This window comes from Muntiacus reevesi, chromosome X, assembly GCF_963930625.1.
Source record: "Muntiacus reevesi chromosome X, mMunRee1.1, whole genome shotgun sequence".
Classification (NCBI taxonomy): Eukaryota; Metazoa; Chordata; class Mammalia; order Artiodactyla; family Cervidae; genus Muntiacus; species Muntiacus reevesi.
Window position 1 is genome coordinate 146,969,448 of NC_089271.1, and position 27,826 is coordinate 146,997,273.

Consider the following 27,826-nt stretch of genomic DNA (forward strand, 5'->3'; position numbering starts at 1 on the left):
GCGGCCTGGCGCGCGACGCTGGGGGCGGAGCCCTCCCAGGCTCCCAGGCCTCACGCCCCGCCCCCACGTGGGGGCGCCGCAGAGACCCCGCCGTCGCCCCAAGAAAACTAACCGGGCTACCGCGCGCCGGGCCGGCCCCCGCCCCTTTGCCTGCCGGGCGGGCGGCCAGGCTGGCTGTGTTTGAGACGAGCGGGCGGGCGCGGGAGAGGTCCGCGTCGCCCCGCGTCGCCTCACGTCACCCCGCCCCGCCTGCTTCCCAGATCCCTGGGCCCCGCCCCGCGCGCAGGCGCACAACCGCCTTTAGGGTCCGCCCTTTTTTGAGATTTGAATTTCCCCCAGCAAAGCAAGAGAGGCAAAATACCCGGATGGTGATCGCTGGCCTTTTCGCGCCAATACTGTAAGTTCTCACAACAATCTTGAGAGGTGGGTACACCATCCTGATGTTCCAAATCTTGCAGGAGCCAGTCTGGTCGCCGCCCCAAGCTCACTCCCAGACGGTGCAGGCTGTAATGCGCTGCTTTCCGGGGTCTTGGAATGACAACAGATGGTTTTTCCAGTTTCTCTCATTTTTATTTGATCTTTACATTTATCAGCCTCTAGGCAAAATTTGGCTTTTCCCGCAACTAAAGTGTAGGTAACAAAGCACAGAGCGTTAACCTGGTGATTGTGTCACCAAGGGAAATGACAACATTTGAGATCATATAGCTTTTCTTTTAGATAGCCTGAAAGTTAGCTAAACTGCAAGTTACTACAGAATAACTCATTTGAAATTACTGTAGTTATTCAACCTGCCCACAGATCCTGTAATTTAACATGTTAGTAAAGAAGCACGTTTATTACTATATCATACATTATCAAAAATATTTTAATAACTATCTTTAAACATATTAAGTTTGTGCTGTAATTCTCTGTTTTAGTTTATGGATTTGGAAGCATTTGTTTGAGGACAGGCCAACGAGTCCTGTGACACAGTCAAGGGACAAGAACCCTCACCTGTGTTTTTGTGCCACCAACTGCCCTAAGTGACCTTGGCCATTCACGTCACCTCTCTGGCCAAGTCCTTCCCCTCTCAAATAAGGAAACTGAGCTGCAGGTTCCCAGCAGCCTTGCCCACATGCAAGGATTCTGTTCTCAGAGTTCAAGAATTACTATGGTAGCTCCTTGGGCATCCAGGTGGCTCAGATTGAGCTCTCCTGCTGGTGTCCCGTGGTACAGCCTTCAGACTGGCATCCCCTTACCTGCAGAAAGGGAACAACGGTGGTCAGGGTAGTCACAGGCACAACAGGCAGTTGTCATAAGGGATACAGGTTAAAGAAGCCACCACTGTGACAGGCAACAGTGGCTCTTGCTTAAGTGCATACAGACTGAGAAAGCAAAGGAGTTTAAGGAACGTATCTCAACCCCTCAGCCCGGGGATTGTCGGGTTTTGCAGGACTTCCCACCGCAGCGAGCCCAGAACCAGACCAGGGGAAAGGGTGATGCTGGTGAGCCCTTGGACCTTCATGTGCCAGGCAGGGTAAACTGGGAAGAACTTTGAGAGTCATGTCACAAGGGTCACAGCAGCTTAGGACTTAGGCCATAAGAGACCTGCCCTGGCCTTCCTAGTGGACTTGGGAAGTTGGTTTGCTAACATGACGCTTTCAGCTTGCACAAGGGCTCAAGCAACCTCTGCCCAGCGGCCGGAGAGGAGTCCCTTTCAACGCCCTTCCTGGACCTCCTCCTCTAGCAAGCTGACAGTGTTGGACTGCCTGTCCGCAGCTCTCCTCCATGCTTGACTGGTAGACAGGAGGGTCAGGCTAGCGCTGGTGGCCTGGGGCCCCAGAAGCCTGGCTCTTCACACCAGGGATCCAGACCCTGGGTGGGGTCAGGGGAGGACCTAGAGACACCAGGTGAGGCCTCAGCTGGTATCCCCACTGGACTCGGGAGCTGAGTAAGGAAGTGCTGGTGCTGGAGAGGAAGTGAGAGCTGAGTTGAGGGCTTCAGCAGGCCAGGCAGAGGAGGGCAGGAAGACAGACTTATGCCTGGGAACTCACAGGACTGTATGAGCATGGCACTTTGGTGTCTGGCCAAAAGGCTGGGGCATGATCGCGTGTGAGCTGAGAGCCAGCCACTGAAGGGTGTTAAACAGGGGCGGTCCTCTAGGGGGCTGCTGGGGGCTGCTGTGTGCAGACCACGTGAGTGGTGGCGAGCCTGGAAGTGGGAACCCTGGGGGAAGGACAGACCCCCAACTTAAAGACTCCTCCTTCACCGGAGGCTGCAACGGGGAGGTGCACGACAGTGGCACGGGCTGAGATGAGGGTCAGGACAAGGGCTTCAGTTCCTTCATGGAAATGCTGTTCCCCTTAACAACAGGCCCCCCGGAGGCGGGAGGGGAGAGAGAGGGTCACCATGAGGCCCAGCCAGCCACTTCCCGGATCTTATAGGTGGGCCCCAGGGCCAATCAGAGCAATGAAATGGCAAACAGGATGAGGACAGAGGAGAGGTGTTAACTTTGTGCTTGAACCGAAATTAGCAGGTCTTTGCTAAGCATGGGAGGGAGGGCCCAGGATCAGACCAGGCCCTGCCCTTTCAGGGCCGAAACTGCAGGAGGGGACAAGGGGCCTCAAAAATAAACAGTGGTCTGCATACCTAAGGACTCATGTAGGTCACACAACAACTCTGCTAGGATGTACATCCCCATTCTACAGGTATGCAAACTGAGGCCCAGAAGGGTTAAGGCCCAAGATCAGAGGGTTAGTAGGTGGGGGAGCCAGGGTTTGACCACAGACAGTTCTCATCCCCACACCCGTGTGCTTGCCTACCAGCTTGGCTTTGAGTCATCTTCAGGGCACCGAACCTCTTCTCTTGTTAATATTAATACATTTCTTGGCAACGAGGCCCACTCATGCCACAGCTGGCCCCAGAACAGTTGACAGTCCATGAAAAGTCCACATTGTTTTTAAATTATCTGTCTGCTTCTGAGACTTCAGGAAATGGAAGGTTTTCGTGTGAGCCAAGGACAGAAGGTGATTTTGGAAGGTGTGGCACTTCAGGGGAGGGTGGGGGAGGGGGTGACCCAGGTTGGCAGGCCTGGGGGGATGGCTCCCTCTGCTACCTGGCCTCACACCCACTAAGCAGCCGAGCCCTTCCTTCCTGTCTGCACCCCCAACCCGCCCCACCGTTCCCTTGCCTTAGATTCCAGAATCTGGACCACAGCTAATGTCTCTAATTTAACTGGGAGTTTAGTTCAAAGTGTTTTGGGACTGGCTTGGAAAACTCCACATTTGTAGTACCACAGAGGTGAGAAAGCATATCCTGAGTTTTAACAACAGACCTAGGGAAGATTTAAGTCTCTAAATGCAGTGGCTCTAGGGGAACAGAGATGAGGAGCAGGATTTTTCATAATATGCAGATGAAAGAACAGCATAGGTGTCAGGAGAGAGGGTCATGATGAAAACTTTGGTGGATGGAGAAGGAAATGGCAACCCGCTCCAGTATTCTTGCCTGGAAAAGTCCATGGACAGAGGAGTCTGGCGGGCTGAAGACCATGGGATTACATGACTGAACATGTGTGCACGAGGGTGGAGGGAGATGGGTTGGTAGCAATAAAGTGGTAGAACTAAAAAAAAAAAGAAAACTTTGGTAGAGCCTGAGGCTGAGAATTGGGAAGATGGAGGCGCTTTTTTGGATGGTTTTCTTTCTACCCACACTCTTTTTTGTAACCACAAAGGAAGAAGGCAGAACGGGCCTCCACTGGTGCCAACCAATCAGCAGAACCGCTGCCTTCTTCGGGGCCGCTACCTCCACTGGGGCAAGGTCGCAGCATCTGCGTCGGAAATCACGGGGACTTCTTCCTGCTGGCTCAGCTGGGAGGCTGAGGAGTGTTTTGCAAAAAAAGAAAAAAAAAAAGAAACCGTTTATTCGAATTCTGAAATAACAGCCAAGGCGGCTGCTTTGTGAAGCTCTCCATCCTGGGGCCACACCTAGGGCTCCAGATGAAGCCTGAGTCGGGGCAGGCCCTCTTCCACGTGGCCCTGGCAAGCTGCCTCTGCGTGGCCACCGTCCACACTGGTATTTTTGAATGTGTCTCTGTCCAAGTGGGCTATGAGCACTACGCAGAAGCCCCGGTCACCAGCCTCCCTGCCTTCCTGGCCATGCCCTTCAACTCCCTCATTAACATGGCCTACGATTTCCTGGGGGTGTACTGGCTGCGGAGCCAGGCCTGTGCCCCGGGAGGCCTCGCAGAGAGGCAGAGGGCTTGCTACCTGAAGGATGTCTTCGCAGGCATGGCCCTGGTCTATGGCCCGGTCCAGTGACTGTGCATCGGGATGCAGACACGGCCCAGTGCCGTGCTGGACCAGTGGCTCACCTTACCTATCTTCGCATGGCCAGTGGCCTGGTGCCTCTGCCTGGACAGGGACTGGAAGCCCTGGCTTTTCCTGGCTGTCGAGGGCCTCTCCCTGTGCAGTTACAGCCTGGCCCTGCTGCACCCCCGTGGGTTTGAGTTGGCGCTGGGCCTGCACATTGCAGCTGCCATGGGCCAGACCCTGCACACCCAGGGGTGCCACGGCGACACTTCCTCAGGAACTTACTTGGCTCTGGGCGTGCTCTCCTGCCTCGGCTTTGTGGTCCTCAAGCTTTATGACCATGAGCTCGCGCAGTGGCATCTCTTCCAGCAGCTCACAGGCCACTTCTGGTCCAAAGTCTGTGACGTGCTTCAGTTCCACTTTGCCTCCCTGTTCCTAACCCACTTACACACCTGCCGAAGATGCCCGCCTATGGAGAAGATGCGTTCAAGTGTGGGAAGAAGGGGCTTGTGACCACCAACCCCCTCCCCAACATCTACATGCACTGACCGATGGCATTCTGTCATCAGTGCTCAAGTGTCCTGGGTGTGATGACAGGGTGATGACACAGAAGGCTGTCCCTGCCTTTGAAGTTACAGGCTTCAGTATTATGAATATGAGCATTCGATTTTATGAAATATTATGCTATCTGCAACTTACTTTCAAAGGCTTGGAGCAAATATCTAGGGACTGGGGATATAGGGGTCATTGTACTAGTCTTGTAATTTTTCTGTGGTTTGAAACTTTTCAAAATAAAATGTTGGGGGGAAGTGACCCCCAAGAAATCCATCACACTCACAGTTGGCTGGAGAATGGTTGTCTGCTTTGGGATGTTGGCTCCAAGCATGGGCGGGTGACTGGGAGAAAGGGCAAGCTTCTGACCAGTGTGCTGGGCAAGGCACTGGGGTTACCAGTGAGTATCCCCAGAGGTAGCTGGCTTCAGGGAGACAGAGTCATATTAAAACACACACCTAGCAAACTGATGGGGAAATTCAAAGGCCAGAGCACTAATTCACCATGACATCTGTGACTGCCAGGCTGACAGCAGGTCACAGGAAGCCACATCCCTTCAGATCCTCTGTGGAACAAGGCGAGGTGCGTCTAGATGAAGAAAGGCCCACAAGAAACACAAAAGTTGAGTTCTCAACAGAATGTTGTTGGTGACTCTTCCCTCAGAGCCAGGGGATGGCTTAGATGTCCTTAGCAGCTAGGGTTACTGAAGTGTCAAGTGTCTGTCACCCATGGAGAAACCTGGGGCCTTTAGGAACCATGATTCCCCTGATGGCATCTCAGGTGCACGGGCCCTGGAGTTGGCATCTTTCAGCCCTGAAGTGCGCTTTTCATGCAGATGATGATGTCTGAACCAGCGGGCCCACCCAGGGGTGGGTGACCCTGACAAATCCTGAGGACTCTGCTTTGGAGTTGCCCTGTGGAGACCAACTCTCTCTGCACTCTCTCCTGTTTGTTAACGTGTTCCTTAGACACCAGTTTCATTCCCCTGTCACCTAAAAGGCATCTGGTCTTTAAAGACACTGGTGAGGGTGGAGAGGAGAAGACGCCCTTTCCCTGCCAAATGGCTCCTTGGTATGGGCAGCCCACATGCATCTGTTCAGTGTCCCCTGAGTGTCCCTAGAGCCTCAAGGGTTGGCCGGTGGACTGTTGCCATGACTACCGCCGAGGTGCTTTTGAAACCAGATACCTGATGCTGGATGTTCTGTCCCAGCTGGCACATCCCCAGTGGGTGGTGGGTCTCAACCAAGTCGTTACCTGAAGGATCCAGCTGAGGACCGTCACCTCTGCCCCTCTCCCCAGGAATGGGGCCCGAGGCGGGGCCTGCCGGGCAGCATTTGCCTCAGGAAGCAACTTTGTTCTGCCACGATTATCTCGAAGGCTCTGTATGTCCTACAAGAGCACAATGGCCAGGACATCTCCTTGAAGAGGCCAGAGGGGAACATCTGATTTCTCGATGGCTTGGTTAGAGATGGAGGTGGGAGGGTGAAAGGCCGGGGGAGGACCAGGGTCTGATCGGGGCGGGGGGGGGGTGGCTCTAACTCCCCTCTGCTCTGCTGTCTCTCTCAGAGTTGCTGTTTCCTTCCTTGACAGTGTGGGTCCCCTGAGAACTGGGACTTTGCATAGCCTCATTCATTCCATACTTTTGAGCCACAAGTACCCATAACATATTTAGTTGTTGTTGTTGTTGTTGTTTTAAACCAATTCCCATTTAATAAATAACCCTGAGAACCTTCTGGGTGTCGTTCCACTCCTGCGTCAAGCTGGGTCCCCACAGGAAACAGGTGGCACACTGAGACCAGGACATCTACACACACCACTGTGTGCAGGTGGGAAGAGTGAGTGGGGAACTGCAGGGGTCTTTTCCACTCTGGGGCCTGGGGAGACCCTGAGCAGGGTGGACTCCGCCCAAAAAAGAGACTCGTGTGGAAGGGACACTTCAGGGGGGGCCGAAACCCCCAGAAGCCCAAAGTCACTGCCTCCTGGCAAGCCTCCCACCTAACATGGTCCGATGAAATACAGGATGACAAATGATATTTCAGGACCACTGTGTCTCCAGTGTCGCACAACACATGCTTATACTAAAAAAATGTTCATTGCTTATCTCAGATTCAGGTTTAACAGGGTGTCCTGACTTCATTTGCCAAATCAGATGACCCCGCATTGAGCCAATCCAACCAAAGCCAGAGGCCTGTAACCTTCCTTCTCTGGCCCATGTATTTGATCGGCGTTTCTCAAAGGGTGGCCAGCGTCTGCCACGCAGCTTCCTGTGTCCCCTCCAGCCCTGGTGAGTCCTGCCTTTCGGGGCTGGTCCAAGCCCAGCCCCAGCCCTGTCTGAGATGCTGGAGGACAACAGAGAAGCCAGTGGTTGGCAGATGGGCCCCTCCCCACATTTGGCCTAATGGTTTAGAAGTTCCCTAGCTGGGCGGGATCTCAGCATCTGTGCAACCCCCTCGTTTCGCAGAAACTGAAACTCTTAGATGTTCGACTGGGCTGCAAATTTCATCACTGAGCATCAGAAAGGCAGGTGGCCGGCCTCTGGGCCCAAAGCCTTGTCCTTGAGGCCACCTCACCTCCCCCAGGGGGCGGTGACCGTGACGTGGCCACCTGGCCCCTTCCTGCCCCCACCAAAAGTAGCGATAACGGTTTCGCTCTGATCACCCAGGTATCCATGCTCACGGCAGGGAAGACAAGCCACCTGAGAGCTCAGTCAGGGTTGTGGTCCCCCCGACATCGGACTCACCCCCCACGGCACCTGTCTTTCCCAGTTGGTGCTGGGCATGGCTGCAGCCGCGTCTACGCAAGCTGCCCTCACCTGATCTCCTGCATTTGTGCCCTGGAGCTTGTCTTCCTCTGAGTCAGCCTCAGGAGGTGACTCAGAGGACACCCGGGTTGCCTTTCCCACTGACACTTGTATTTCCCACAAAAATGTTTTTGACGGTGGTCAGAGAGGTCCCCAGCCACAGGCAAGGTGTCACAGGCTTTTTCATTTTGTGCCAATCTGATGGGGGCGAGGCAAGATCTTGCTTTGACTTTAACTCGTGCCCCTCTACACACACACACACACATGCACACTTGTGCACAACTCGTGCTTGTGCTTTCTATTGAAAGTTAGGATTTGTTCTTCTGTAAGATGTTTATATCCTTTCCTCAGTTTGGACTTTTTCTTCCAAAAGTTTGCAGAAGCTTGTTTTATATTATATTAGCCATTCACCTGTCATATGGATGATACACGTTTTCTTATTCTCATTTGTCTTTTGCTTTTGTGGGCATCTTAAAGGAAGGTGGTTGCAGGTTTTCCCTAGTCATGGATTTCTATATGTCTGTCTTTTTCCTTGTAGCTTTTGGTGTTCTTGTGTACATATCAGCTACCTTTGTCAAATCTTAATATCTGCAATAGCTACTTCAGATATTTTGCCTTATAAACATGTATTCTAAAAGTACTCAGAATAAAAATTAAAGTAGTTGAAGTGTGCATTCAGAAACCAAATAGTGCAGATGTCACCACTGCTCACAGGAAATCCACCAAACTAAACTTGACCAGAGCCATTCACAGTCACAATACATGGCCGAGAGGAAATGCCCAAACCCGAAACGCGTTTCATCAAAGGCTGGAGGACAAAGGAGGTTCTGTTTCTCGGCACTTAAAATTGGCCGCATCCCACAGGTAAGCATTTCCCTCTCGCCTTTGAAGGCCTCCATGAGGGGAAATCTTTGGGTAAATAGAAATGAGGGAATTCCAGTTCCCAAGCGAGCCCCCAGACAGCCACATAACTAGCCCCTTATCAGCGGGGCTTAGGTTCCTGGTGTTTGCAGGTCCACGTGGCCCTCGAGCCGTAGCTGCCTCTCTTCTAAGTGACCTGGAGGCTGCCCACCGCCTCCTGGGCTGAACGATGGGGCCCAGGGTCCTTCTAACCATTTTCATGCGTTTCTAGTATTTTCTTCCATTTCCTGCTTTTCACTTGGAAACTTGCCCTCCATTGAGCTTCAGAACCGCTGACTTCTGGTTTTCCTTCTGCCTCTTCTTTCTCAGCTCTGCCTGCCTTCCACTTGGGGCATCTTCCATGGGGTTTGCACTGCCACTATCTCAGCCATCCCGTGCAGCCTCACAGATCACATAGGGGTCCTGACCCTACCCTCCCACCCGAGGCAGCCGCCCTCGGGAGTTCGGTGTAACCCACTCCCTGGTACATTCTGAGACCTTTCCTGGGGGCAGAGGGAGACGAGCAGCCATGCACACTGCCTGCTGTCACATGCTCTAAACTTCTCTAGATGCACCACGTGGTCCAGAGCCATCTCCCACCAGCTGCAGGACCCAATCTGTGGGCGTTTGCTCCCGGGGCTCCTGGGTACTCAGCCGGGGAGTTCCTCCTTTGGTGCTGCTCTCTGGGACTCCCTGCCTACGTGTGAGCACGTCGCTAGAGAATCTGCCCACGTGCAGCATGCCTGCACCTCCAACCACAGTGGTTGCTGAAATGACTGCCTGCCAGAGTCTCTGTGTGCCAAGCATCACCAGCACATGGTGCTGGGAGAAGGGTTGCTGTCCACTACCCGGACAGCAGCCAACTAGAACTGCACTGCCTTCTTGCTTGCCTTTCCTGGCTTAAAATTGAAGTTGCTCGGAAAAATCAAACATACGATTACCATAGGATCCCGGAATCCTACTTGAAGGGGATCTCCCCACAAGAAGGGAAAGCGGGGCCTTGAAGTGATACTTGTCCCCTTGTGTTCACAGCAGCCTTATTCACAATAACTAAAACATTTAAAAAAACCCAAGTGTCTGTCAATGCATGCCTGGATGAACAGAACATTGTCCAGCCCCATAATGGACTGTGATTCAGCCTTCAAAAGACAACCGCTACAACACGGCTGGACTGACAAGGTGTGATGGTCAGTGAGAGAAGCCAGACACAAGGACAGACACAGTATGACTCCACTGGTATGAGGTGCCTAGAGTCGTCAGACCCTAGACAGAGAGAGGAGGATGGGAAGGGGGCACAGGCTGGGAAAGGGGAGTTAGAGTCTAATGGGGCAGAGTTTCCATTGGGGAAGATGGACCGTTCTGGGGATGGCCGCACACCCACATGAACATACTTAGTGCTGCAAACCTGGACATTTAAAAATGGTCAAGACGCTACATTTGATGTTTGTTGTTGTTTAGTTGCTAAGTCGTGTCCAAGTCTTTGCGACCCCATGGACTGTAGCTCACCAGACTCCTCTGTCCATGGGATTTCCTAGGCCAGAATACTGGAGTGGGTTGCCATTGCCTTTCTCCACGGGATCTTCCAAACCCAGGGATCGGAACCTGGGTCTCCTGTATTAGCAGGTGAATTCCTTACCACTTAGCCACCAGGGAAACCCAAATTTGATGTTATCAGTACTTAATTACAGTTTCAAAATCGACATTGATGTCTGCAGTTCAGGAGCTGGGACACCTTGCGTACATTTTGTCAGCCTTCTGTGCCTCAGTTTCACCTCTTATATGAGCACTGGACAAGGTCACATAAAAGCAGGTCACAGGCTTCCCAGCTAGTCCAGTTGTTTAGAATCCGCCTGGCAATGCAGGGAACATGGGTTTCATCCCTAGTCAGGGAAGATCCCACATGCCACGGAGCAACTAAGCCTGTGAGCCGAAACTTCTGGAGCTCGCACACTCTAGGGCTTATGCCCCACAAGAAGAGAAGCCACCGCACTGCAATCAGAGAAAGCCCATGCAGCAACAAAGACCCAGTGCAGCCAAAAATAATAAATAAATCTTAAAAAAAAAACCAACAAACCCAGCAGATCAGGAAAGTGTCTGCACAGAACCAGGTGGTGTCCTGGTCACCCTTCCCCGCCGGGGCTGCGTCTCTCAGCCGCATTGTAGATGAGGAAACACAGATCATTTCAGGGAGGATGGAGGCCTTACTGTCAAGAACAGTAAGTTTAGAGGAGGTGAAGGACCTTCAGGTCCGAGGAGCTAGGAAGTGGCCAAGGTGAGGCTTGCCCTGCTCTCAGCTGCTACGTTGGTCTTTTTAACTGGAGCCCTTGCTACCATGGCTTGGGAGCCAAATTTCGTTTGGAAAATACATTGAAAAATTCAGATCTGAATGACATACCATATAATTCATGTTCTTTCATGTTACTTTTGATAACTTTTTTTTTGGCCATCTGACCTGTGGGATCCTAGTTCTGTGACCAGGGATCGAAACTGAGACCCCCCCGCTGCATTGGAAGTGTGGAGTCTTAACCCCTGGACCACCAGAGAATGCCCCAATTCACACTGTTAATGTGTATGTTTCAGTGTTTTTAGTACACTCACAGGGTTGTGCTGGGACAGGGGCTGATTTTCTGTTGAATTTTTGGAGGACTGGACGCACCATTCCTACCACTGTGCACGAGGCTTTTGATTTCTCAACATCCTCACCACTACTTGTTACTGATTTTTTTTACTGATTTTTTATTGTAAGCCTCCTAGTGGGCATGATACGGGGTCTCATTGTGGTTTGGACATACATGCTTAATTTCAAAGCCCTCTAATCAGCACTCTGCTGTGTCATGGGGCACCTCAGCTTCTCTGGAGAGCACCCTGACCTTGCCAGGCAGCCATCTGAATTGTTTATCATTTGCAACTCTTTGTCCTTGCCATTCAGATGGGCTTTCTTTCCAGATTGTTCTTCATAGTGTACAACCCAAACAGGTGGGGGAACTAAGAGTGTGACATCCACAATGAGCTGAGCCAGCCCCACAGGACGGAGGGGTGGGGGGTGGGGTGGTTGCTTCTGTGGTGGCCGACACAACAAACAACAGATGTCAACTCTGAGAGGACTTCAGATAGCGGGACTGTTAGAGATTACAGACATTGTCACACTGCATCCTAACCACAACTTCCAGGCATATGCTGTTTACTAGACACTCACCTAAAACATATGTCTGTGGAAAGATCACATGTGACAGAAGGAGAAAATCAAGATCTACTTGGCACCTAAGAACCAAGAGGGAGCTGGTGTAGTTATATTAATATCAGACAAATCTACAACATTTTAGGAATAATGTTAAAATAGTTTCAAAATATATAAAGCACAAATGGACAGAACTCCATGGAGAAATAGACACATCTAGCACCTTAGAGGGAGGTTTCCATGGGCTTTCCTTGAAGGTATTTAGGTCAAGCAGATGAGTTCTGTGAAGATTCAGAAAACGTAAATGAACCTGTGGCTAGGGGCATCTTCCCTGTGTCTGCAGGTGGCTCTGAAGATCATGGTAGTATTGTCACCATAAAGCAAGAAGCAGGCAAGCTACAAGGTGTGGTGTCACACACACACAACTGCCACATGCTGCAAAGTTGAAAAAAATCATCACGAAAATTTAAAAGATACTTAGAGCTATAGGGAATTCCCTGGCGCTCAGTGGTTAGGCCTCTGTGCTTCCACTGCCAGGGCCTGGGTTTGATCCCTGGTCCAGGAACTAAGATCTCCCAAAATGCCTGGAGTAGCCAAAAAGAAAAAGACTTAGAATACAGTAATAGAAAGAAGGAAATATTAAAACTGGTGGCTGACAGTGAAAGTGGTATTTAAAGTAAAATTTACAACTTTATGAGCTTACTTATCTGCATTATTTTTATTGAACCAAAACATACTAAGTGTAACCACTGGAACTTTCCATACACACAGTGGAGGCGCCATCAAACTCAGCCCCAAAGCAAACTCTCCAGATTCCTTTTGCAGTTCTAGACATTGGTATAAAAAGAAGCTCACAGTGACATCCATACCCGTATCGGCACATCCATTCCTTTTTATCACTGAGCAGCAGTCTGTGATATGGAGGTCCCACATCTCTGTTGATGGGCATTTATTTAGTTTTCAGCTGGGGGCTTATAGGAGAATAGCTGCTGTGGACATGCAGGTACAAGTCTTTGTGTGGATGTGTGCATTCCTTGCTTTTTGCTACACACCTGGAAGGGGAATGGGCTTCCCTGGTAGCTCAGTTGGTAAAGAGTCAGCCTGCAATGCAGGAGACTCCGGTTCGATTCTTGCGTTGGGAAGATCAACTGGAGAAGGGATAGGCTACCCACTCCAGTATTCTTGGGCTTACCCTGTGACTCAGCTGGTAACGAATCCGCCTGCAATGTGGGAGACCTGGGTTAGATCCCTGGACTGGAAAGATTCCCTGGAGAAGGGAAGGGCTACCCACTCCAGTATTCTGGCTTGGAGAATTTCATGGACTGTATAGTCCATGGGGTCGCAAAGACGACTGAGCGACTTGCACTGCACTTAGAAGGGGAATGGCTGGCTGGGGGGTGGGGTGCGTAAGTGAAGTTCAAGTTCGGAAGAAAAGTGGCTGGCCCAGGTTGTGCCGCGGTTGGCTCCACTCCCTTGCCGACACTTGGTATGACCAGTCTTTTTAGTGTTAGTCATCCTGGTGTGTGTGTACACAGCCATGTCCTTGCGGTCTTAGGCGTTTCCCGGCGACCAACGAGGGCGGGGGCGGGGCTGTGCAAGGAAGGGGAAGGGGGAGGGGGAGGGCAGAGGCGGGGCGGGGCTCGCAGGGAGGAGCGCCGGCCCGCTGGCCCCCACCGCCGAACCCCGCCGGGCGGCGCGGGTGTCTTCCGCTTCTGAGCGGTGGCCGTGCCCATCCTCTCTGCCGACTAGGCTGCAGACACCGCCGGCACTGACCGCAGAAGAAAGAGAGCAAAAGGGGAGAGTTGTCAAATGCATCCTTTCTGGCTTTACAGAAACGGGTCGTGCCACTGTATTCCAGAAGGTAAAAACGAGCTTCCAAGTGCGTCTAATGAAACCGGAAGAACCTTCTTGAGAGTGGCACACACAGGCCGACTCCCCGTGGTTCTCCCTCCCGGGCTCCGTTGCAAGAGTCCAGGCCGGGCGGGGTGCTCCGTGGATACTTCTGGCCTGACTGACGGTCTGACCTGGTTTCCAGACTTGACAAAGAATCCTTACCCACCCCCCCAAAAACAAACACACCACAAAGAAAACTGCAGATTCTTTGCACCGAAATATTGGTGCACAGTTCAAAAATTAAAAATTAGCTAAGACAATCCAAAAGCAGATTAAGAAATGAATATAGCATAACCTAGGGCTTCCCTGGTGGCTCAGCGATAAGGAATCTGCCTGCCAGTGCAGGACACGTGGGTTTGATCTCTGGGTCGGGAAGATCCCCTGGAGAAGGAAATGGCAACCCACTCCAGTATTCTTGCCTGGAGAATCCCATAGACAGAGGAGCCTGGCGGGATACAGTCCATGGGGTCGCAAAGAGCCGGACACGACTCAGCAACTACATGACTACACAATCCCATAACCAAGTGGAGTTCATTCCAAGAGTGCAGAGGTGATTCAACTACAAATGACGTTACTATAATTAGCAATATTAATACATCCAAGGAGGAAAACATGACCTCAGTAGATCTCAAAAGGGTATTTGAAACAATTCCACCCAAAAGAATTGAAAGCAGGGATTGGGACAGGTACTTATACATCAGTGTTCACAGATGAGTGGACAAAGTGTGGTAGAGACATACAGTGGAGTGTCATTCAGCCTTAAAAAGGAAAGAAATTCTGATACATATTTCAACATGGACAAACCTCGAAAATATGCTGAGTGAAATAACCCAAGACACAACTGGACAAAGAGTGTATGATTCTATGGTATGGGGTCCCTAGAGAAGCTCAGCTCACAGACACAGAAAGTAGGATACTGGGTGCCAGGGTCTGGGCAATGGGAGGGGGAATTAGTATTTAAGGGGGACAGAGTTTCAGTTGTGGAGATGGAGGGAGCTCTGTGGATGGATGGTGGTGATGGCTGTACACAAGTGTGAATGATCTGAACTTAAATACCACTGACCTGGACAGTTCAAAGTGGTCAAAATGGTAATTGTTAAAAAAAAATGCAGTTCGCTTAATAACACAGGAATTGGAATAGATGGCGTTCCAGTTCACTATCCACCCCAGAACGGTGGCTTAAATCAACTCCAAAGGTCCATTTGGCTGGTGGGTCCAAATCATGGGCAGGGCTCATCTCTGTTCTATGTGGTGTCAGCTGGGGCCAGTCCACTGAGGGCTGGGCACCTATTGCCAAGATGGCACGTGGGCAAGTGGGTGCTGGATGGTCCCTCTGCACACGTGCCCCTCCGGGTCACCTCCTTCACAGTGTGGGGCTTCTGAGGGTGAGCCTCTCAAGAGATGGACTTCACCTTGGATGTTACTAGTTTCTTCTGCCAGACTCCATCTAGTCAAGGCAGTCATAAAGGCCCGCCCAGGGCCAAGGGGACTCTACCTTCTGATGGGGGAGTGGAAATGTTCTGGAAGAGCAAATGGTGTGGGGGATATCACTCCAGCCATTGTTGGAAAGTGAAATCTATGATAGATGCTAGCTTCAAAAGCTGATATATATGCCTGCGTGCCAAGTTACTTCCGTCGTGTCTGACTCTGTGTGACTCTATGGACTGTATAGCCAGCCAGGCTCCTCAGTCCATGGGATTCTTCAGGCAAGAACACTGGAGTGGGTTGTCATGCCCTCTTCATGATATATATATATATATATATATATATATATATATATATATCTCAAGCCAAAAGGCTAGGTGAGTTACTGTCTGGATGCTTCACTCTGGGGAATAATTTTGAGGATTAATCTGGGTTGTTTTGTTGTTGTTCAAGTTGTGTCTGGCTCTTTGTGACCCCATGGACTGCAACATGCCAGGCTCCTCTGTCCTCCACCTCCATTCAGGAATCCATCCACCTTGGGTTTGCCTTCTTTCTCGCCTCTCAGTCCTGCTGACCCCACAGTTCTTGCTGCTGGGGATCTCTCAGTAGGACATACTTTTGGGTAGAAGTCAGCGAGAAAGCCAACCTGACAGCCACCATGTCATCACTTTCAGTCCCAGGTGGAGGTGGCTTCCCCCACACGGCAGCAACTTTTGACCTGCTCAGGCGAGAACCACAACCGCAGTCACCCAGCCTCTTAGCTCCTGGTGCCTCTGCTATGCCAGGAAATTCTTGTCTAGGACATAGAAGTTGTAAATAACTTTATTGTTGATTTCAGGAGCTTCCTCAAAATCCATTTATCCAAACATGACCTTCTTTAACCAGTCCTCATCAGGGTGACGGCCTCCAACTGAGCATCATAGCACTGACTTTGCAGAGGGCCCTTTGTTCTTGCAGTTACCTTCAAAGCCCTGGCTCAGCAGGGTCCACCAATCCTGAGTCAGGTTGGCTCCATCCCCATCAGATCCCATCATTAAAAGTCCAGCCTTACAGCAGTTCTGAGAAGTCTCTAAGGCTCTGACAAGGTCGTGGTCTCTCTTAGTGCAGCCCAAAGTGATTTTGGCCTGGCTTGACCAAAAATCATCTTGGTGACCTCACAGGGGAGTGAGTGGGTGCCAACAGTGGCCTAGGGGTCTTAACTTGTGAAATCTGACACCAGCATCCTTTCCTAATCCCGTGTTACATCATACTGGGAACAAACAGACCACCCTGTCCCCAAGACAAACAATTCTGGGACTGGGCATCCTTTCCCACTGTGTTGTCAAACTGGGAACAGAGCAGAGTACACGAGCTTCTGGCTCCAGGACAAACTTGGTCCAGGAAGGTAAGACTGTAACCCAATCCTAGATGAAGACCCACCCCTAGGCTGTGTCCACCAATCAATCCACAGTGACCATGTCATACCCTTGGCTTGCCCCTAGATTCCCACCTGGACATCACTGCGCACTTCCCTGGCTCCGAGTCTTTTTTCTAGCTTCCTCGGTCGAGGTGGTGTCCTTCCTCATCGCCTTTGCATTGAGTCCAGTAAACTCAGCTTTGCCGGATCAAAAGGCTTTGCCTGTGGTCTTTGAGGAGTCTTCCGCCAACAGCTGCAATTGGGAAAAGGTGGGAGGGGGGCCCCCATGGTCACCCCGAGGCAGAATTGTGTTCAAAGCCAGATGGTGGCACCGGGTGGGGGAGATGTGGCCCCAGCCCCCAGCAGGCCTCAGCCAGGCAGGGTCCCCCAAGTCTCATTCCTTCTTACACTCCCTGGGCTCACCCCACTGTGGGAATGCCTCTGTGAAAGGTAAGAACATTTTGCTGAATACAAGCCCTTTGCATATCATTCCATATCACGTGTGGATCTTGTTGGATTCGGTTTTTCTACTTTTTGAGACTATTTTGACATATACCCGGGAATGGAATTGCTGAGTCCTGTAGTAGTTCTATTTTTACTTTTTAAAGGAACCTCCATACTGTCCTCCATAGTGGCTGCAAGCACTTATCCATTCCACCAATGGCGTATGAGGGTTCCCTTTTCTCCATGTCTTTGCCTACATTTGTTATTTATTTGTAGTCTTTTTGATGCTAGCAGTTCTGACAGGTGAAGATTTGTACAATTTTGCATGGCAAGTACCAGGAACAAAATTAAAAACGTGTCCCAAATGAGGATAGAATACTTGGAACACAGATCATCCTGGATATGGAAAGAACTCTCTGTTCCCGATAAGAAAAAGCTATAACTAGGTCGCTCACATGAAAAGAAACTCAAAAGGGCCCATGAAGAACATCCAACGCTACTCAAACCAAAAGAAATGTGCATAAAAAGCAAGCTATGCTTTTTTGCCAGTAAATTGGCAAAGGTGAAACTTTGGCCAATACCTGATGTCTTGGAGGCCACGTGGGCTACGTCTACCAAAATGAGCTAGTGATCCAGCTCCTGAGGGTCTCGCCTAAAAAATATCATTGTCTCAGTGTGTAAAAATACACATGCAAGGAAGCAGGATTGTTTGTAGTGGCAAAAGCACAAAGAGAAGAACTGGAAACAACCTAAGTGCTCCCCAACAGAGGACCACGTACATCACTTGACAGCATATCCAGACAGTGTCTGCTCTGCAGTTCCGCAGAGGAGCAAAATGGGGGGGTCCACCTGCGAGCAGCCTTTGAACACCTGGCTGGATGTGGGGTAGGCTGGGGGAGCACCATTTTGAGCAGCGGCCAGTGGACCATGGAGGCTGGCATGGTTGCTCTCTGTTCTTGGGGAGGAGATGATGCAGGAAGGGAAATTCAGAAGGGCTTTGTCTTCCTTCATATACTATACTCCTAGGCTGTTTGGGGTTCTCCATAAGAAGCAGGTATTTGTAAAAGGCAAGGTTTGATTTGAAAAAAAAAAAAAAAAAAAGGACTCTAAAAATGTTCTGGCTAGGAAAAAAACTGACCACATGGTGGCCAGGAATGGGACTACTGATCCCAGGTTGGCTCTGCTCCCAGCCTGCTCACTGGTTGCCTTAGAAACAGGCTAAGAGAGGGGGAGCCAGTTATCTCGGGGAGCCATTAAGGCAGTGACTCAGCAGAAAACCTAGCCCAGGAGGGAGGTCTCCATTCATTGTTTGTGCCTGCTGACTTTATTCTCTTCTAGAAAAACAACAGTGAGGGAGGATTTCTGATGTCACATTTGCAATCTGGCGAGAGGATAAAAAAATGAAGGTTTTAGGACACGTCGACCCTCTCTTCTATATTGTCACTAGCAGAGTGATGTCTCTTCTGTCCCTAGGAGATCACAGGTCCCCTGCCCTCTGCCAGCCGTTCCTTCGGTTCTACTGAATCTGCAGCTTCTACTTGTGGCCTGGCATCCCAGAGCCTCCCGCTGATGGCGTAAAGCAAGCTTCCTTTTGCAACTGGTGGCTCCTAGAGCACAAGCAAGCCAAAATCACCACCCAGTATTAGCTAGGGAGCTTAGTGTGGTTCATCCCTTCAACAGAGAGAAAAGCAAAGGGACATAGCTTTGCTTGGATTTGGTTCTGACTTGCTGGGGCACAGATCTGTCTTGACCAACATTATAGTTTAATGTCTGAGTTTTATGAAGAGACCCAAGTGGCAGGAAAGAAGGCAGAGGGGAGAGATACACAGTGTGGAAGAAGATAAGATGTGTTGGCTAGCTGGTGTTGGGAGTTCGAGTGAGGGAATGGGAGGTGTCAAGAATAACTTGTGGTGAGTTTTCATTCTGGTCACAATTGATAAGAGTATATCAGAACTAACTCTCCCTGGAAACACCTTGAGAAGTTAGTCAAAATGTATATTTTTCAAAAAAAATGTATATTTTTCAAGAACAATTTGTAGGCACCGCAGAACAAGGCCTACTCGAGCGGCTAAAGAGGAAAGAGGACAGAAGCAATATTTGAAGAGATAGTGGCCAGGAACTTTCCAGAAGGGACAAAAAGACATCAGATCCCAGGTTCAAGGAGGTTACAAACATTGAGCAACACAGAGAGAAAGAAAATCACAGTTAGGCGCCAGGCGCCTTACACAGTCAAACTGTTGAAAATGCAAGAGAGAGAACTATTCCAAGCAGCTAGAAAGAAATGAAACATTGCCTGCAGAAGCATTGTAATAAGGCTGGTAGTGGGCTTTTCAACAGAAATAATGAAAGGTGATAGGATGATACCTGAAACAGTGCCAAAAGGGAAAAGTTGCCAACCTGGAGTTCTATACCCAGAAAAATAGCCTTTAAAGATGAAAGCATAATAAATACATTTCAGGCAAAGGTTAGGGAAACTCAGTGCCAGCCTACCTATCCTGTATGAAATATTGCAGGTAGTTCTTCAGGCTGAAGGGAAATGCCCCTGCACATGAAAAGATGTTCAACACCATTAGCCATTAAGGAAGTAGAAACCTGCAAACTACAATAAGCTGGCCCTTCACACCTACTAGAATGGTGCTCGTCAAAAGGACAGACAATAACTTGGGGCCCTCACACATTGCTGGTGGGGCTGTAAAATGGTGCAGCCCTTGTGGAAATAGATCCTCAAAATGTTCTATGTAAGTTACTATACCACCTAGCAATTCCACTCCCAGAGTAATGAAACACAGCCACAGGAAAACATACATAAATGTTCATAGTGGCACTATTAATAGGCACCCCAAAGTGGAAACAACCCACATTTCCATCTATGGAAGAATGGATTAACAAAGTGTGGTCTCTGTACGATGGCATGTTATCCAGCCATCAACAGGAATGGAGGTCTGACACAGGCAGCAATGTGGCTGAACCTGAAAGTCAGGCTACTCAGGGAAAGAAGTCAGACACAACAGATCACATTTATGTGGAATGTTCAGAATAGCTAAAACCATAGAGAGAGCAAATAAGTTAATAATTGCCTTGGGTTGGGGCTTCCCAGGTGGCACTAGTGGTAAAGAATCTGTCTGCCAATGCAGGAGACTGGTTTGATCCCTGGAGGGGGGAAGATCCCCTGGAGGAGGACATGGCAACCCACTCCAGCATTCTTGCTGGGAAAATCCCATGGACAGAGGAACCTGGCCGGCTACAGTCCATGGGACCACAGTCGGATATGACTGAGTGACTAAGCATAGCCTTGGGCTGGAAGGGGGACAGGGAAACACAGGCAGTGACTGCTGATGGGCATGCCATTTCCTTTTGCAGTTTGGAATAAGTGAACGCTATGGTATGTGAGTTACAGCCAAGAAAGGGTGTCACAGACCTCAGCATAGTCACCCCAGCCCTCTTGATAAATGCGTGAAGGAGCCCCGCATTTCCCCTGCATGCAGAGGTCCATCCAGAGAATATTTGCTATTTAAAGTGTTATTCAAAAAACACTGACGTCTAGGTCATGGGCCCCATAGAGGGGATTTGGTGATGTTTGCAGGAGTCAAGAGCAGAAAACAACAGAGGATGGTTCATACTTGTTAATGGCTCCGGTGGTGATGTTATCCTCTCATTATTTTCTTGACCCTATTTTCAGCCAAGAGATGAAGTCATTTGAGAAATAAAGCAAGGGAGGGAAGGAGGGATCCAGGGTGGAAGACCAGAGCAGCAGGAAGGCATGCAGAGCATTAGAAAGGGAATCTATGCAGTCAACGCAGCATAAGTGAAACCATGCAGACACTATGAAGCCAGGAATGCTGGGGGAGGGGTACATGCAGGGCTGCAGACCTGATCCGCAGGGTAACCCAAGACGGATGACACTACTGACATTGAAAGAACATGAGAAAGGAAAAAGGAAGGAACACAGAGCAGATGGGACAATATGCGCATCTCAGGAGGGAGAATGAGGTGTCACTGGTTAGTGGGCACAGGGTTCATGTTGGTAATGATGAGAAAATTGGGGGGTTTCAGTGGTGGTGATGGTTACACAACACTGTGAATGTATCCAGAGCCACTGAATCGGATACAAATGGCTCACATGATAAATATTATGTCATGTATATAAACCACAATAAACACACACACAACCATATGGGCAATTACATTAAAATGTCAGTGGATAAACAATGATTGCCAGGCTGGATTAAATGGAAAAAAAACCCAACAATATGTTGCTTAAAAGAGTCACATTGTATTTTGAAAAAAAAAAAAAAAAAAAAACAAACCAGCTATCTTGAGATAGAATTGACATAAAATCAACTGCTCATAATTGAAAGCCTAGAACTCTGAAAGTTCTATCTATGAAACCATCACCTCCAAAAGTTTCCCCTCCCTCTTGGTGACTCCCCTCTCTCACACCTCCATCCCCACCCATCCCTAGACCAGCCACCCACCAGCTTTTTGTCAGGAGAGATAAGTTTGCATTTCCTAGAATTGTGTGCTTTTTTTGGTCTGGCTCCTTTCACTCAGTGTAGTTACTCTGAGTCCAATAGTTCATTCCTTTTTATTGCTAAGTTTTCCTCTGTTGTATGATTATACAGTTCACACAGTCACCTGTTGGCTGTTTGAATTGTTTCCACTGTCTGGCTGTTGTTATTAGAGCAGCTGTGAACACTCACATACAAGTCTTGGTGTGGATGGATGAATTTGCTCCTCTTAGATGCTAGCTGGGGAAGAGTGTATCATCATATAAGTGGATGATGACATTTTAAGACACTGCCAAACCATTTTCTAAAGTGGCTGACCCATTTGACATTCCCAGTAGCAGTGGAGGAGACTTCAACTGCTCTACGATTTATGTGGAAATGCAAAGAGCTTAGAAAAACTGGAAGATCGATCTGGAAGAAAAACCAGATGATCTAGAAGAAAAAACCTGAAGGCTCAAAGCTCACAGAAATAGAGACCTGCTCTAAGGCAGCAGTAATGAAGCTGATACGGTGCTGGTAGAGAGAAGGCAGAGAGCCTGGTGTAATGGAACAGAGAACAGAGCTGGCCAGCAGGTTGATGACAAAGTCCCCACTGTGATCCACTAGAGAAGGATGATCTTTTTACTTACTGGTGGAGGCTTCCCCAATAGCTCACAGTAAAGAATCTGCCTGCCAAGCAGGTGATGCAGGAGGTGTGCGTCTGATTCCTGGGTCAGGAAGATCCCCCGGAGAAGGAAACCCCATGGACAGAGGAGCCTGGTGGGTGACAGTCCATGGGGTCACAAAGAGTCAGACGTGACTGAGTGACTGAACATACCTGGGAGAGACCAGATATCCACGTGGGGAAAAAAAGGACAGCTTGATGTCAACCTGCCACCAGAAACAAAAATCAACTTGAGGTATTGCATGGACCTAAATATGAAATGTAAAACAATGAAGTGTCTAGAAGTCAAAGAAGAATATCTTCATGACCCTGGAGGAAGCCAAAATCTCTTAAGCAGAGCACAGACCAACAGAAAAGATCCCTTAACCCAAATGGAAACAATCACTATGTTGGGCTTCATTAAAATTAAGAACTGTTCATCAAAAAATGTCATTCAGAGCATGAAAAGATAAAGCCCAGAGTGGCAGAAGATGGTATGGGACACTTGTCATCCAAGACAAATCCTCTGAATGGACACAGAAGCCCTAAATATCAACAAGGGCCTCATCAGGTGGTGTGCCTTTCCCAGGAGTGAACCTGCAGATGGCCAACAAGCAGATGAACGGACACTGACCATGAGTCATCAGGGAAATGCAAACTGAAACCATGAGATAGTCCTTCACAGCCCTGTTGGAATGACTACAGCAAAAACACGCAGAGAACACCAAGTATCCATGAGGATGTGGAGCAACTGGAATGCTCATGAACTGCTGGGGGAGGGGGGGTAAACTGGTACAGCCTCACTGGAAAACATCTGACAGGACTCGCTACAGCTGACCACATGCATCCCATGGGTATATGTGCCTGAGCTGCTCTGGTACTGTGTCACTCAAGCTGAACTGAAATTTCTGAATTTCCCAGAATTCCCCTCCACATGTGATCCCAGGGCAAGGTTGGCCTCAGGAGAAATTTGGGTGTGATCTGGCAGATAAGGAGGGGGTAGGAAGGCTGGTGGAGGGCGGAGTGCCTTTGTGGTCTGGAGTTGACAACTGTGGGAAGTGTGGCTGGGGGTTGCTGTGCGTGTGACCTTCTGTACAGGCTTGTCCCGGGCTGCTTGCACCATGGGGATATGGTGAGACCAATGCAGGCTTCACTGGGGTTTGCTTTCCCATGAATGGCTGTCTCTCCTTTCCAGAAGCCAGGCCTGCTGACCTGAGGTCCTAGAGAGGCAGAAGCTACAGCCTCACGCACTCCGGCAGGCCGAACCCTATCTGTAACCAATAGTGGTTCTGCCTCTAGGCTGAAACCCTAATGCATGGAACATCCAAGAGAAATGCAGGCATCCATCACCAAGACATGCACAGAAATGTTCACGGCATCTTTATTTATACCAGCCCCTGAATGAAAACAACCCAGATGTCCATGAAGGGGAGAAGGGGTGAAATGTGGTCTGCGTGTGCAGTGGAAGAGCACGCAGGCACAAAATCCTGTCTGCTGCTACCACTCGGCTGTATCTCTGAACAACGTGCTGAGTGAAAGAAACTGGACACAACAGGGCCCATCTATGCGGTTCCATTTCTGGGAAGTTCAAGAACACAGCAGACTCTTCTGTGTTTGAAGCCAGCAAAGTTGTCCTCTTTGTGTAAGGAAATGCCCTTGTGCTGGTTTTTGACACGTCGTGCATCCTCTGACACTCCTCGCGCCAAAAGCTGGATTGTAATCACTTCCTCCTTGAGGATGCAGCAGAAACCAGACCAAAACTAGTGATATGGCCTCCAGCAGGCCATCTCGAGGGGCTCACTCTTAGAAGCAAGCCCCCATGCTGGGAAGAAGCCATGTGGCCACGAAGAAGCAGTATGTGCAGGTAGGTGTCCCGGCCACAGCAGGGTACTTGGCAAGTCCCCAATGTCGACTACCAAACATGTGCAGGAGCATGAGTGGTCCCAGCAACCAGCCTTCTGGCTACTCCAGCTGACGCTGAGTTGTACCCATCAGAGGCCTGCCCACGTTGCGGGTTTACAAAATAAATGTCATCTTTTCAGCCCGTTTTGAGGTGGTTATTTGGGACAATAGATAACTGGTGCTGACTTAGATCTCAGTGGTGGCTGTCACCTGGCTGTCTATAGCCAAACAACATCAATGAGCTAGGAATCCAATGTTCTATTTTGTCATTTAGGTTTATGGCACCTGTGAGACATCAAAGAGGACATGTCTGGTAGGCATCTGGGTGAAAAGGAGGGAGTGGAGGTAGTGAAGGGGTGGCATAGAGGACACAGCAGGTAACATCGCAGAGGTGGCACCCAGAGGCCCGGAGGATGAAGTCAGAAGGGGGAGTCACAAGATTCAGTAATATGGTCAGTGGTATCTTGGACATAACTTTGGTGGAGTGGTCGGGTCAAAGCCAGATTAGAAGGGTTTGAAGAGGAAATGGGGAAAAAGTAGGAAAAGAGACAATTATTTTGAGACTTTTGTCCATAAAGAAGAATAGAAAATTGGGGTTATGATTTGGAGAGAGAAGCTGGGTCAAAGGAATGGTTCAAGCTACTAACCAACTTACTGTATAGCATGGTGAATTCTACTCGATACCTTGTGGTGACTGACCTATAATGGAAAAGAATCTAAAAAAGAACAGATATAGCTATAGTGTATAAGTGAAACACTGTTGTACACCTGAAACAACATTGTTAACCTACTGCATTTCAAGAAAAATTAAAATCAAATCACATGAGACTAGAAAATAAAGAAAGAATGGAAGCTACTAGAACATATTTGATGAATGTAGATCCAGGAGTGAGGAATAAATGGATCCCGCAGGAGAAAGATGGGGTCATCTTAGGACTGAAGAATTCCTCAAAAAAGAGGGGAATGTTGTGATTCTGGCCAGAATAGCCCTCTTATTGTGAACAACTAGAAAACTAGACAAAATATCTGAAACAACTATTTTTAGATATTGGACTACTGGCAGTGATCAGAAGGAAAACAAATGTTGTGACCGCTATGAGCAGCATGGCATTTCTGCCTAGGGGTACTTTCCAGGATATGATGCAGCTCCAGAGTAGAACCAGTGGTCTCAGTTATTAGAGTTAATGAGCCAACAGGAGAGAAATAATAGAATACAAGAAACATGTAATTAATCAAGATATTAGGGACAGAGGAAAAGAGGAACAAAGGACAGATGTGACAGATAGAAAATAAAAAGCAGTTGATAAACTGAAAAAAAAAGCAGTTGATAAATTGAAACCTAACCATCACATGTAAATGGACTAAACAGACGAATTAAAAAGGTAGAGATTATGAAATTGGTTAAAAAAGATAAACCAAAACAAAAAGTAACACTGAACCATATGCATCTATAACTGCACTTTAAATTCAAAGACACAGAACTGAAAAAAAGGCTATACCAGGGAACAAATTAAGCACAAGGAAGTTGGGAGTAGCCACTTTTATCCACACCAGACAAAGCAGACATCAAAAGAAAGAACATTACCAGAGATAAAGAGGGGCATTTCATGATGCTGAAAGAGCCAATTTATAAAGAACACAATCCTAAACATGTATGCACCCAAAGAGAATGTCAAAATACATGCAGCAAAATCTACAAGAATTGAAAGGAGAAAGATGGAGTTACAGCTGGAGACTGCAATCCAGAGACTTGAACACTATCAACCATCTTGATCTGACACTTATAGAATACTCCACCCAACTGCTGAATATATACTCTTTCCAAATACACATAGAACATTCACCAAGCTAAACCATATGTTAAGTCATGAAGCAAGTCTCAATTATTTTCAAAGGAATGCAACTATACAGAGTAGATTCTCTGACCACAACAGAATTAAAAAACACATAACATACAGGTATCTGTAAAATCCTCAAGTATTTGGAAACTAAATACACCTCTAAGTAAGACATTAAAGAAAATAATCACAAGGAAAAGTAGAAAACATTATGAATTGAATGACAATGAAAACAATATATCTAAATCAGTAGGATGCAGCTAACGGTGTTCTCAAAGGGAATTTATAACCTTAAATGCTTATAATAGAAAAAGAAACTTTTAAAATCACTGATTTAGGATTATACTTTAAGAAGTTGGAAGAAAGATGAGCAAATTAAACCCCAAATAAGATTTATTATTCCAAAACAAGTAAAAGAAAGGACATGATAGTGGAACTTAATAAGAGAGAAAATGGACAATAGAGAAAAATCAGTGAAACCAAACTTGCTTCTTTGAAATAATCAATAAAACTGATAAGCCTCTATTTAGGCTGATCAAAAAAAAAAAAAAAAAGGAAAGACATGGGACTTCCCTGGTGGCCCAGTGGTTTGGAATCCGCCTGCCAAGGCAGGAGACATGACTTCAATCCCCGGTCCAGAAAGATCCCTCATGCCGCAGAGCAACTAAGCCCATGAGCCGTAACTATTGAAGCCTCTGTGCACCCCAACAAATAGCAGCTTCCACTCGCCACAACTAGAGAAAGCCTGTGTGCAGCAGTGAAGATCCAGCACAGCCAAAAATAAATTCAGAAAAAGGAAACACACAAATTACCAGTATTGGGGATGAAAGAGGGGCTATTGCTATATATCCTATAGATATCAAAGGGTAAGGGGGCATTATTAAGTGTATGTCAACTTAGATGAAATGGGCAAATTCCTTGAAAGACACCAATCGCTAAAACTGACACATGAAAAAAATCTGAAGGGCCTGATATCTAATTAAAGAAATTGAATTTATAATGAAAAACCTTCCCTCAAAGAAAACTCAAAAAAAAAAAAAAAAGAAAAAAAAGAAAATTTCAGATGCAGAGGACTTCACTGGTGATTCCATCAAACATTTACAGGAGTGACACTTAAGCATATACGAGCCATTTAACAACCTAGGAGGAGAAGGAAACTTTCCAACTTACTTTATGAAAGCCTATCTGATAGCAAAACCAGGTAAAGATATTACAAGACAACTACAGATCAGTATCCCTCATGAACAGATGCAAAAATTCTCAGTATTAGCAAATAGAATTTAGCAATATATAAAAGGGTAACATCATGACCAAGTGCTGTTTTTATCTAAGGAATATAAAATTGGTTTAATATTAGAAAATCAACTTATGGAATTTACTACATTGACAAAATACACCTATGACAATTCTATTGGTAGCATCATGCTTCATGGTGAAATATAACACTTTGCACCTAATACTGAGAACAAGGCAAGGATGTCCCCTTTCACCACTTCTATTCAATACCAGACCAGAAGCCCTAGCTAGTGTAACAAGGTAAGAAAAAGAACAAAGGGAATTCCCTGGGGGGTCAGTGTTTAGGATTCTGTGCTTTCACTGCCATGGGCCTGGGTTTAATCCCTGGTCAGGGAACTAAGATCCCACAAGCTACACGGTATAGCCAAACAAAAAAATAAAGAAAGAAATAAATGAAAAAAAGAACAAGAGCTAAACAGCATACAGAAAGGAAAGGAAGAGGTGAAACAGTCTTTATTTGCACATGAGATGGTTGTGTGCAAAAGCCATCCCACAGTATTTACCAAACAACTATTAGAGTTAATGTGTAAATTGAAGCAAGGTCACAGAAGGTAAAGCCAATGGACAGAACTCAATTGTGCTTCTATACACAAGTAAGGAGCAGTTAGAAAAGGAAACAAAGATGCCATTTACAATAAAAATGTGTAACATAGGGGGAAATATAACAACCTGTGAAAGTACTGCTGGGTAGTAGTGTTGTGTGACCTGTTAGCAGCATGGCAGCTTACTGGGAGAGGAAGCAAGTACCTGCAGAGGATTTGGGGA

General features: G+C 48.1%; 1 protein-coding gene across 1 annotated transcript; it reads left to right on the forward strand.

The window, feature by feature from the left end:
- Positions 1-328: 328 nt before the first annotated feature.
- TMEM187 (transmembrane protein 187) lies at positions 329-5,104 on the forward strand. The gene is given in 2 exon segments (XM_065915710.1): positions 329-397; positions 3,714-5,104. A coding segment is annotated over 1 exon segment (825 nt). The 5' UTR covers positions 329-397; positions 3,714-3,974; the 3' UTR covers positions 4,800-5,104.
- The last annotated feature ends 22,722 nt before the right edge of the window (positions 5,105-27,826 follow it).